General features: G+C 35.0%; 1 protein-coding gene and 1 pseudogene across 1 annotated transcript; both read right to left on the reverse strand.

Moving 5' to 3' along the window:
* Positions 1-331: 331 nt before the first annotated feature.
* On the reverse strand, positions 332-1,049 carry LOC116110832 (annotated as a pseudogene).
* A 1,979-nt stretch (positions 1,050-3,028) lies between these two features.
* LOC116110840 (probable glutathione S-transferase) lies at positions 3,029-8,072 on the reverse strand. Its single transcript, XM_031397054.1, has 3 exons — positions 7,698-8,072; positions 7,449-7,612; positions 3,029-3,405 (listed from the first exon to the last, which is right to left on the reverse strand). Exons 1-3 carry the CDS (start codon positions 8,007-8,009, stop codon positions 3,198-3,200), a joined length of 684 nt encoding a protein of 227 aa, XP_031252914.1. The 5' UTR covers positions 8,010-8,072; the 3' UTR covers positions 3,029-3,197.
* Positions 8,073-12,248: the final 4,176 nt, after the last annotated feature.

Consider the following 12,248-nt stretch of genomic DNA (forward strand, 5'->3'; position numbering starts at 1 on the left):
TAGTTGATACGTGTAAACTTGGTCTACTTCGTTCATATTAAAAAAAAAAAAAAAAATTTTGATGCTAGATCCCTTGAGGACACGAACCACATCAGACCTTAAAAAACTGCGTTTATATAGCATCAAAGTTCAAGTACATAATCCATTCCTCTCCTTACAAATTCAGGACTTAAGCAACATACACACACCTTTCTCTAAAGAGAAATTTTATAGCGTCAATTCCAAGCTTGACTTGAACATTTATTATCCTTCGGTTTCGGATTATTTTATTTGTCAACACCCCGACGCGAATTTTGGGATAGTTTTGGGGATGTCTATTTTTGTATAATTTTTATATGGTTTCCCTGTGCTCCTCAAAGTACAACACGCATCTTGTCTCTGTGTGGTATGTATCTTTGATGACTGATGGCTGAGAAATTTGGCCATCCAAGCTGTAATGGCTGAAATTTCTCTGGGTTCAGAATCTGCACAGACCCGACTTCTTCCAAGACGGGTAGCCAGTGAGCATCCATCCAAATGCCAAGTCTAAATACCCAATGCTCTCTCCTTGAAATTGCTTCTTTTCTTTCAGCGCTCCCTCTATCTTTTCCAATGCTTCTATTGATTCTTTCAAAGCCGTCTCTTTTAACTCTCCTTTGGACCACATTACAGCCCATGCAGCATCCAAAAGCTAAACAAAAAACAGAACGGTCATAAATTATATACGATCATTTCTTAAAAATATATTTCAATTTTAATGAGATGTAAATTAACAACAATATGAATAATAGAAATAGTTACCTTCTCTTCAGCAATTAGCCCAGAAACGTGCCATGGCTCTTTCTAAGGATCTTTAGGCAGCAGGGATTTTTTCCCAAGTCTCAATCGACATACCAAGAATAACAAAGATCAGAGATGACTTTGCACATGACAGCAACGAACCTTCTTATGAACGGATTCAGTTCCAGTAGCATGGAGCTCTTGTTAAAGATATCTTCTTCAAAGTAGTCGTAATCCACACCTTTCAGCTTCAAGGCCCATTCTACTCGAAATGAAAAGGGGCTACACATAATCCCAAGAGCTAACTTGTGTTGCCATTTATAATTTTGCTGCTTCTGTTAGTAGTGCCTAGTGCTATATCCAGACACTTTATGCAAAGTGCCAGACGGCAATTTTGACTATTGAATATTAAGATAATTTATGGCGGCGTGTGGAAAATATTACACCTTAGATAAATAAAGGTCTTATGCGACGACCAATTAGGTTTCCAAACGTATCGACATTCGAGACCTCCAATGTGATACGACATGTGTGGTTAATATTTATAAAATTCTTTCTTTGATTTATTTATCACTATAATTTATTTATTATCATCTTACCCCCGTCACTATAAAATTGGCTTTCAATAAACTCAATAATAGATGTCTTTGTTTAATTAGACATCTCACACAACAAAGTCAACATGGTAAGATGTCCACATTTAATATTTTCATGTTTTAAAAAACTATTAAAATTAAAATAATAAACAAATAAGTGCATGCGACTAATGGCCAAAGACAATGCCAACGTCACTAGCTTTGAATGGACCAAATCGACGCTAGGGCCAAGTCATCGCGTTGCCTCGGTCTGGCTTACATAACCTAGATCGGCAGCCTAATCATCGATAGTTTTAGGGTTTTGAGGATTACTCGAGGTATGTACATGTAAATTAGTTTTGACATTCCCGATTATTAAAAAAAAAAAATTAGGGTATAAAATTATTTTAACACCCTTATATAAAACCAAATAACACTAATTATTGATTAGGGTTCTTTGAATTTTGTGTACTTATTTTTTGATAGTTTCGAAAACATTGTAATTTAATAGACAGTTTTCCAAAAGAAGACGAACCTCCTTGGTCCTAACTCATCATCAAGAGTTTATTTATTTTGTTATGAGTAGGGCCGTCTCAAGAACATTTATAACTCTAGATAATAGTTATTTTTGGGCTCTTTTAACAATATAAGCATATATTAAAAAATTATTTCAAATTTATTTTTCTTGTCTTTTGAGATGTAAAATCACTAATTAAATTTTTATATTCAAGTTTAGAAACCAAATTTTTTTCAATTGATAATATAGCCGAATTACCTAATCTTTCTTGTGATGGCGAAAGGTGGACGGCGGGCTACCGGGATCAGGTAAGTGAGAGGTTTTGGGGAGGGGGCTGAGGGGACGAAGATGTTGGTGTCAGGGAAGGTCAACGACAGCCGAATACGTGTCGAAACTGTTGCACGTGGTGAAGAATGAAAATGAGTTGCGAAAATCAGCAAAAATCAACCAAATTGGGGGTTGTCAAGGCTGTGAAAATGTTTCGAAAATGATTAAGCGATGAATCTGATCAATTTTGGTGAGAAAATTGACCGGAATCATCACTTCAATGCCGACAACGACACTATGGCGGTGTAGAGGGCTGGAGATGCAATGTTTTCATCATTTTAGGGATCGAATGGGTGTTTTGAAATTTTAGACATTTAAATAACTAGTTTAGTTAAATTATGGGTGTGAATGGAAAATATGAAATATGGATTTTTTTATAAATTTATGTAAAAAAAAGTATAATGAATTTGGGCTTTTTTGCCTTTTGTGGGACCCTTTGGATTTGATAAAAAATTATAAAATTTTCTAGGTCCAATGATATTTCTGTGAATCTATTTAAAAAAAATTTTAAAATAATTTTAGACCTCTTTTTGGGGCTTTTTTCTCTGGGTCCCCAGGCAGGTGCCTTACCTGCCTACCCTTTGGGCCGGCCCTGGTTCTGAGCTCGACCTCTTTGATAGATAACTATAAATTTAAGCCAAAACAACAATATAAATTCTTGAACTTTTCTAACATGAGACTTCACACTCTACTGAAGTTTCCATGTGGTTAGCATTCACTTCTCACAAAACCATATCAGGAATATATTTTATATTCTTTTCTTTTATTTATCTTAATCAATTTATTAGTAGTTTAATGAAATTAAAATTTCACGTGGAAATAGAAGTTGACGGTGCGCTGTTGAAGGTTAAAATTGATGTAAGATCACGAAGTTGCAGGGAAGATCTCATCTAAGTTTAATACAACATAGTCTTTCTTGAAATTCATATAATTATACAACATCCCTTTCTTTCAATAATAATACAAGTTCATTGCATTTCAAGCTTTGTATAGTCCTTTTCATTGACTGAAAATATTAATTAATTTTCCCTTTGCTTTGGGTAATAGCTGTTATATCTGGCTTCCCTTTTCTCGTCAAGGTAAACAACCAGCTCGTCCCACGGTGGTAACTTGTCTTTAATCGCTGGGTGGCTAAGAAACTTGCTGATCCAAGATGTAATCGCTGGAAATTTCTCTTCCTTCAAAAGCTGCATAGACCCAACTTTTTCCATAACGGGTAGCCAGTAANATACTATAAAAATAATATCCTCTAGATTTTATAATGAAACACATGATAACTAAAAATTTATATAAAGAGATTACACATCTGTTATCCTTTATTGAAATGTCAATTATTAGTATAACTAAGGAAATCAAAAAGAGAAAATTAAATCATGATTGTGACAAGTTAATTAAACTTCATTAATTTTATGTCAAATTAATATTAGTAGAATTAAATAAATTCAAAGATACGTAACAATACAATCAATTAATAAAATAAAGATAAAGATAAGCTTACATAATATAACCGTACATATATATAAATATAATGAAAGATTTGAGATAATTTATAAATGACATAGTAAAAAAAAAAAAAAACTAAAAGGCAAGAGAATTATGCATAATTAAGGAGGGGTATAACTAGAAATTTTTAAAATAAATTTATAGGATAAAAAAAATAAATTAGATGGATTAAAAAAAAAATTAAATGCTAGAAGCCCCGTCAGGAAGTTGGTAGGCAAACTTTGAAGTTAAAGTTTGATGCTCGATAACCAACCTCTGGGTAGTTGAGTGGTTTGATAGAGACTCTTAGGTATATTATTCAAGATGTCGTGAGTTTAAGTCTCTCCTCAGTCTCTAATAGGGTAGCCATTAGAGCTTTTACCTATTCGGTAGTTTCAGAATCTCAGGAAATTAGTTGAGATACGTGTAAACTGGTCTACTTCGGTCATATTAAAAAAAAAAAAAAAAAATTTTGATGCTAGATCCCTTGGAGGACACGAACCACATACAAGACACGATTAAAACTGCGTTTATATAGCATCAAAGTTTCAAGTACATAATCCATTCCTCTCCTTACAAATTCAGGACTTAAGCATAACAATACACCTTTCTCTAAAGAGAAATTTTATAGCGTTCAATTCCAAGCTTGACTTGAACATTTATTATCCTTCGGTTTCGGATTATTTTATTTGTCAACACCCGACGCGAATTTTGGGATAGTTTTGGGGATGTCTATTTTTGTATAATATTTATATATGGTTTCCCTGTGCTCCTCAAAGTTAGCACGCATCTTGTCTCTGTGTGGTAGGTTATCTTTGATGACTGGATGGCTGAGAAATTTGGCCATCCAAGCTGTAATGGCTGGAAATTTCTCTGGGTTCAGAATCTGCACAGACCCGACTTCTTCCAAGACGGGTAGCCAGTGAGCAATCCATCCAAATGCCAAGTCCAAATACCCAATGCTCTCTCCTTGAAATTGCTTCTTTTCTTTCAGCGCTCCCTCTATCTTTTCCAATGCTTCTATTGATTCTTTCAAAGCCGTCTCTTTTAACTCTCCTTTGGACCACATTACAGCCCATGCAGCATCCATAAGCTAAACCAAAAATAACAGAACGGTCATAAAATTATATACGGATCATTTCTTAAAAATTATATTTTCAATTTTAATGAGATGTAAAATTAACAACAATATGAATAAATAGAAATAGTTACCTTCTCTTCAGCAAATTTAGCCCAGAAACGTGCCATGGCTCTTTCATAAGGATCTTTAGGCAGCAAGGGATTTTGTTCCCAAGTCTCATCGACATACTCAAGAATAACAAAAGATTCAGAGATGACTTTGCTATCCATGAACAACACAGAACCTTCTTATGAACTGGATTCAGTCCATAGCATGGAGCTCTTGTTAAAGTATCTTCTTCAAAGTAGTCGTAATCAACACCTTTCAGCTTCAGGCCCATTCTACTCGAAATGAAAAGGCTACACCAGAATCCCAAGCTTCACTTGTGTTGCCATTTATATTTTTCTGCTTCTGTTAGTGAGTAGCCTAGTGCTATTCCAGACACTTATATGCAAAGGTTACCAGACGGCAATTTTGACTAATTGAATATTAAGATTAATTTATGGCGGCGTGTGGAAAATATTACACCTTTAAAATAAAAGGTCTTATGCGACGAACCAATTAGGTTTCCCAACGTATCGACATTCGAGACTCTCCAATGTGATACGACATGTGTGGTTATATATTTATAAAATTCTTTCTTTGATTTATTTATCACTATAATTTATTTATTATCATTCATAACCACCGTCACTATAAAATGTGGCTTTCAACACATAATAGATGTCTTTGTTTAATTAGACAGTCTCACACCACAAAGTCACATGGTAAGATGTCCCACATTTAATTATTTTCATGTTTAAATAAATTAAAATTTAAAATATAAACAAATAAGTGAATTGCGACTAATGCCAAGAAATGCCAACGTCACTAGCTTTGAATGGCCCAAATCGACGCTAGGCCAAGTCATCGCGTTGCCTCGGTCTGGCTTACATAAACTAGATCGTCCACCTAATCATCGATAGTTTTATGGGTTTTGAGAGATTAATCGGGTATGTACGTAAATTAGTTTTTGACATTCCCATTATTAAAAAAAAAAATTAGGGTATAAATTATTTTAACACCCTTATAAAACCAAAAACACTAACTATTGATTAGGGTTCTTTGAATTTGTGTACTTATTTTTTGATAGTTTTGAAAACATTGTAATTTTAATAGACGTTTTCCAAAGAAGACGAACCTCCTTGTCCAACTCTCATCAAGAGTTTATTTATTTTGTATGAGTAGGCCGTCTCAAGAACATTTATACTCTAGATATAGTTATTTTTGGGCTCTTTTAACAATATAAGCATATATTAAAAAATTATTTCAAATTTATTTTCTTGTCTTTTGAGATTAAAATCACTATTAAATTTTATATTCAGTTTGAAACCAATTTTTTTCAATTGATAATATAGCCGAATTACCTAATCTTTCTTGTGTGGCGAAAGGTGGACGGCGGGCTACCGGATCAGGTAGTGAGAGGTTTTTGGGGAGGGCTGAGGGGACGAAGATGTTGGTGTCAGGGAAGGTCAACGACAGCCGAATACGTGTCGAAACTGTTGCACGTGGTGAAAAGAAATGATTGCGAAAATCAGCAAAATCAACCAAATTGGGGTTGTCAAGGCTGTTGAAAATGGTTTCGAAAATGATTAATCATGAATCTGATCAATTTTGGTGAGAAAATTGACGCGGAATCATCACTTCAATGCCGACAACGACACTATGGCGGTGTAGAGGGCTGGATGATCAATGTTTTCACTCATTTTAGGGATCGTGGGTGTTTTTGAAATTTTAGACATTTAAATAACTAGTTTTAAGTTAATTATGGGTGTGAATGGAAATATGAAATATGGATTTTTTTATAATTTATGTAAAAAAGTTAAAAAATGATTTGGGCTTTTTTTGCTTTTGTGGGACCCTTTGGATTTGATAAAAAATTAAAAATTTTCTAGTCCAATGATATTTCTGTGATCTATTTAAAAAAAATTTTAAAATATTTTAGACCTCTTTTTGGGGCTTTTTTCTCTGGGTCCCAGCAGTGCTTTACCTGCCTACCCTTTGGGCCGGCCCTGGGTCTGACTCGACCTCTTTGATAGATAACTATAAATTTAAGCCAAAAACAATATAATTCTTGACCTTTTCTAACATGAGACTTCCACACTCTACTGAAGTTTCCATGTGGTTAGCATTCACTTCTCACAAAACCATATCAGGAATAATTTTATATTCTTTTCTTTTATTATCTAATCAATTTATTAGTAGTTTAATGAAATTAAATTTCACGTGAAATAGAAGTTGACGGTGCGCTGTTGAAGGTTAAAATTGATGTAAGATCACAAGTTGCAGGGAAGATCTCACTAAGTTTAATACAACATAGTCTTTCTTGAATTCATATAATTATACAACATCCCTTTCTTTCAATAATAATACAAGTTCATTGCATTTCAAGCTTTGTATAGTCCTTTTCATTGACTGAAATATAATTAATTTTCCCTTTGCTTTGGGTAATACTGTTATATCTGGCTTCCCTTTCTCGTCAGGTAAAACAACCAGCTCGTCCCCCGGTGGTAACTTGTCTTTAATCGCTGGGTGGCTAAGAACTTGCTGATCCAAGATGTAATCGCTGGAAATTCTCTTCCTTCAAAAGCTGCATAGACCCAACTTTTTCCATAACGGTAGCCAGTAAGCGATCCACCCAAGTGCAAGATCCAAATACCCAATCCCCTCTCCTTCAAAGTACTTCTTCTCTTTGAGCTCTTCCTCGATCTTTTCCAAGGCTTCTATTGATTCTTCAACTGCCTTCGCTTTTTCCTCTCCTTTCAACCACGTTTGCTTCCATGCACTCAATAGCTACACCAAACGCACAAGTACAACAAAATAATAGTGAGCAAAAATGCAGTATAACAGAGGAAAACAGATGAACAGAATTATTTACCTTTTCATCTCCATATTTGGCCCAGAAACGTGCCATGGCTCTTTCACGAGGATCTTTAGGCAGCAGTGGATTTTGTTCCCAAGTCTCATCGATATACTCGAGAATAACATGCGACTCAAGGATTACTTTCTTGTCATGAACAAGCACAGGAACCTTCTTGTGGATTGGGTTCAGCTCCAGAAGCCTTGTGCTCTTGTTAAATATATCTTCTTCTAAGTACTCATAATCAACACCCTTTAGCTTCAGTGCCCATTCTACTCTATACACATATGGGCTAGTCCAAAACCCCAAGAGCTTCACTTCTTTTGCCATACTTTTCCTGCTTCTGTTGGTGAGGTGCCAGTGCTATTTCTGTACTTTATACACATAAATCATCCGTCTTTAGAAATTATATAAAGCTAGAGTCAGAAGCAAATTTTGACTGGTAAAGTAATGAATGATCTGCTTGGAGCACAAGCCACGTCTATACTTTGAAAATTCTTAAAGAAGATGGTGTAGATTTACATAAAGAATGTTAACAAGATTTTCAAAGGGCATCGAAGATTGATACACTGTATGATAGCACTTTTATGTTGATTTGAAGGGGATGTATTTGGTGATTCACCATTTTAAAATGAGTAATGTTATAGTTATCAAAGGAGTACATCGAATGATGTGATAAAATCCTGATAGTCGATTAATATTAATTTATAATTAATCAACGATTAATAATATGTTACGTCATTCGATGCATGAATTCAATATACTTCTTTTGGTGACTATATTATTTTCCTTATAAAAAACTTTTTTAAAACAACATTTTCGTCATATTCATTTGTATTCAAACAGACGTGTCTTTATTTTTGTTATCAAAGTTCTCTAATGGATTTCACTACATTGCGGTGGATGCCGGCAAAAGTGACCCTGTTTTGATGGGTCAATGAAAATGACTGACATTGTATTATAAGCAATATAAGGAATACTTCTTGCTTTATTTTATGGACTGAAAATTAACAAATAGATAAGCAAACAAAAGACTTTTAAATTAGGATGTTCGTTGACTGAAAACAAGAAACTAATTACTTAATTATAATATGTACAAATTAATCAACTAATTAAACTATATCTTAACAACAAATTAATAAAAAAATTCAAAAAATATTTCCGATCGAAGATTCTAGTGCGAAATAGAAAAGAAAATGCAAAAACAAGAAATGTTCTAGAAAATGTAGCTCAAGCTGAAGATAACTAAAACTGAATTTTTCTGTATTGAATGAATAAATGTACAAAAACAGAACAATTTGTTCTTTTATAGACAAATACAAAACTCACCATTTAGTCACTACTTTTAAACTTTACAAAATACACCATACCTAACATAACTTGTAATCTATACATAAACAACCTTGCATACTAAACCTTATACTCAATATTCCCCTTAAACCAAAGTACTATAAAATCTTGCTTACTCAACCAAACCTTATACTTAATATTCCCTCTTAAACTAGAATACTATAAAACCTCGTTGACTAGACCTGACCACCTTTTTTTTTGTTTTTTGTTTTTTGTTTTTTTTTTTACTAAAAAAGGCTACAAGCTTTTATCAACCCCTCAAACCAATCAAAAGATTGCACAAACTTCCATTTACCAACAGCAGATGCATTGACCAGCAGCACCAGCTACAAACCAACAAAACTCCTCAAACCAGCATTGAGCAGCAGCAGCAAATGCATTTACCAGCAACAAAATTGCAAACCAACAAAAAAATGCAAACCAACAAAACTCCATACAACTGCATTTACCAAACTGCATTTATCACAGCTTCATCTCCCAAAAATGTATTTATCAGCAGCAGACCATATCAAACCACATCAGCAGATACCAAATTCATATAAACATACATCAAAGTATCAGATTGCCAAAAAAAACTGCATTTACCAGCAGTAATGCACCAGTAGACCATTCTATCATACTTCAGTACAACACAAGAAGCTACACAACTGCTCACAACTCCTCAGTACTCCAACTACCAAACTATTACTCAGCTCTATTACTCCAGCTCAGTGTTCTGCTGAGCAGCAGAATCCTATAAACTTGAAACAGTAAAACCTGCAACTTTAATAGTAAAACTTTCAATTTAATCTTCAGACATGCTCTCACCAGGAGGAAGTTCTGATGTAACATTTAGCTTCTCCCTTAACATGAAAAATCTGGAACAAGGGAGGGCCTTAGTCAGGGCATCTGCAATCTGATAGTCAGAAGCAATATACTGCACATGTAACAACTTCCTTGTAACTAACTCTCTAACAAAGTTGACATCAATCGCGATGTGTTTTGTCCTAGCATGAAATACTAGATTAGAAGATAAGGCTCCAGCACTCATGTTATCACACCAAATGATGGGTGTGTTACTTATGTGAATGCCCAATTCTGCAAATAAATTTTGAATCCATACCAGCTCTATGGCAACTTGACTAAGTGCCCTATACTTAGCTTCTGTGGAGGACAAGGACACCACTTTTTGCTTTCTAGAAGACCACTAGACCAGATTTCCTCCAATGAACACATTGCAACCACTAGTAGATCTCCTATCTGTTTCATCTCCAGCCCAATCAGCATATGCAAAAGCTTCTAATATAAAGGGCTGCTTCTTAGTAAATAGAATACCATACTGTAGAGTACCTTTAACATATCTCAATGTCGTTTTGCAAGCAGTCTAGTGTACTTCAATAGGTTGCTGTAGGAATTGACTAAGCTTATTCACAGCAAAAGCCAAGTCTGGTCTAGACAAAGTCAAATACTGTAGGCCATCAATAATGCTTCTATAAAGAGTCAGTTGATCAAATAGTTTACTCCCTTCTTTCTCAAGCTTGAGACCAGTGGCCATAGGGGTAGAACTAGGTTTGGATTCTGCCATATTTGCTTTGATAAGAAGATCTTGCGCATATTTGGTCTGTGTAAGAAGGAGACCAGAAGAACTTCGTTTAACTTCAAAACCAAGGAAGTATTTGACTTCCCCAAAGGCTTTAAGAGCAAACTTATTATCCAGATCAACAACCAATTGAGATATAAGTTGATCATTATTCCCTGTCACAAGAATATCATCTACATACACTAGTAGATACATGAGTGTGGAGTCCTTCTTATAGAAAAACAAGCTCACATCCGAAATGGAATTTGTAAGACCCCAATCAAGCAAGGAAACCTTAAGTTTATCAAACCAAGCTCTAGGAGCTTGTTTGAGTCCATACAATGCTTTATGCAACCTATAAACTTGCTGAGGACTTGCTTTGTTTGTTGCACAACCAAAATAACCTTCAAGGGCTAACATAAACACTGTCTCTATCAATTCTCCATTCAGGAATGCGTTATTGACATCTAACTGCTGAATGGTCCAACCTTGATGAACTGCCAAGGACAATATAACCCTGATTGTTGCTATCTTGACTACAGGTGAAAATGTGTCAAAATAATCCACACCAGGTGTCTACTGGAAGCCGTTGGCTACCAAACGAGCTTTGTACTTTTGAAGAATTCCATATGAATTCAACTTAGTTTTCAAAACCCATTTACAACCTACCACCTTCATACCTGTTTCATACGGAACAAGCTCCCAAGTGTTATTCTTTAATAAAGCTTGATACTTTGAGTCCATAGCCTATTTCTATTATGGACTAAGTAAAGCCTCAGTGAAAGATTTAGGTTCTAGAAGAATCACATTGCTAGTCACTTCAGCTTGATAAGCAACATAAATGGACTTTGGCTTATAATGACCTATTTTAGACCTAATAAGCATTGGATGGGTATTGAGAGTTGAAGTAGCTTCTAATTGAGTACTAAGGAAGTCTGAATTCTGAGAAGATGAGACTTGAAGATGTGCATCAGAAGGAGAAGGTAGACTAGAATCAATCTGAGCACCTTCTGATAACCTAGGAGAATCTGTCAAGTGTGGTTGGGCAACATCATTATGTAATATACCTGATGAAACAGTAGGCCTTGGAGAATTTGAAGTAAAAGCAGAAGAGAGTAGTGAACTCTCTTATGGAACGATAGGGCTTGAAGATTTTGAAATAGAACCAGAACTAGTAGAACCAGTTGGCATTGACTTTTGTGAAACAGTATGTCTTGAAGGGGCTGAAACAAAACCAAAACCAGTAGAGCTAGTTGGCCCTGACTCTTGTGAAACATTATGTCCTAAAGAAGCTTGAACAAGAGCAGAAGAACTTGGTAAAGTAGAGGAATGACCACCTATTTGTGGTAAGACCCAATGACCAGTAGGTATACTTGTAGAGTGATCATTCCTAGTAGGAAGAATAGTTGATGTAATAGCAGCAAAATCAGTTTTAAATGGGAACTCTGTCTCATTAAACTTAACCTGCCTAACAATGTAAATTCTGCCAGTGGAGGAAAGACAAATGTAGCCCTTGTGAGAGAGACTATAACCCAGGAATGCACATTTTTCAGTGTGATAGGAGCGTTTTTGTTTGTTGTAAGGTCTTAAGTAAGGGTAGCAGCTACAGCCAAAAACTCTAAGCTCTGTTTAGTCAAGTTCTTGGTGAAACAAAGTAAAAT

Source organism: Pistacia vera, unplaced genomic scaffold (genome assembly GCF_008641045.1).
Source record: "Pistacia vera cultivar Batoury unplaced genomic scaffold, PisVer_v2 Contig615, whole genome shotgun sequence".
Lineage (NCBI taxonomy): Eukaryota > Viridiplantae > Streptophyta > Magnoliopsida > Sapindales > Anacardiaceae > Pistacia > Pistacia vera.

Bases quoted from the DNA above. Each gene is read 5' to 3' on its own strand.
- LOC116110840 (XM_031397054.1), bottom strand. From the start codon at position 8,009: ATGGCAAAAGAAGTGAAGCTCTTGGGGTTTTGGACTAGCCCATATGTG. The intron at 7,613-7,697 runs GTAAATAATTCT...CGTTTGGTGTAG, and splicing joins CCAAATATGGAGATGAAAAG to CTATTGAGTGCATGGAAGCA.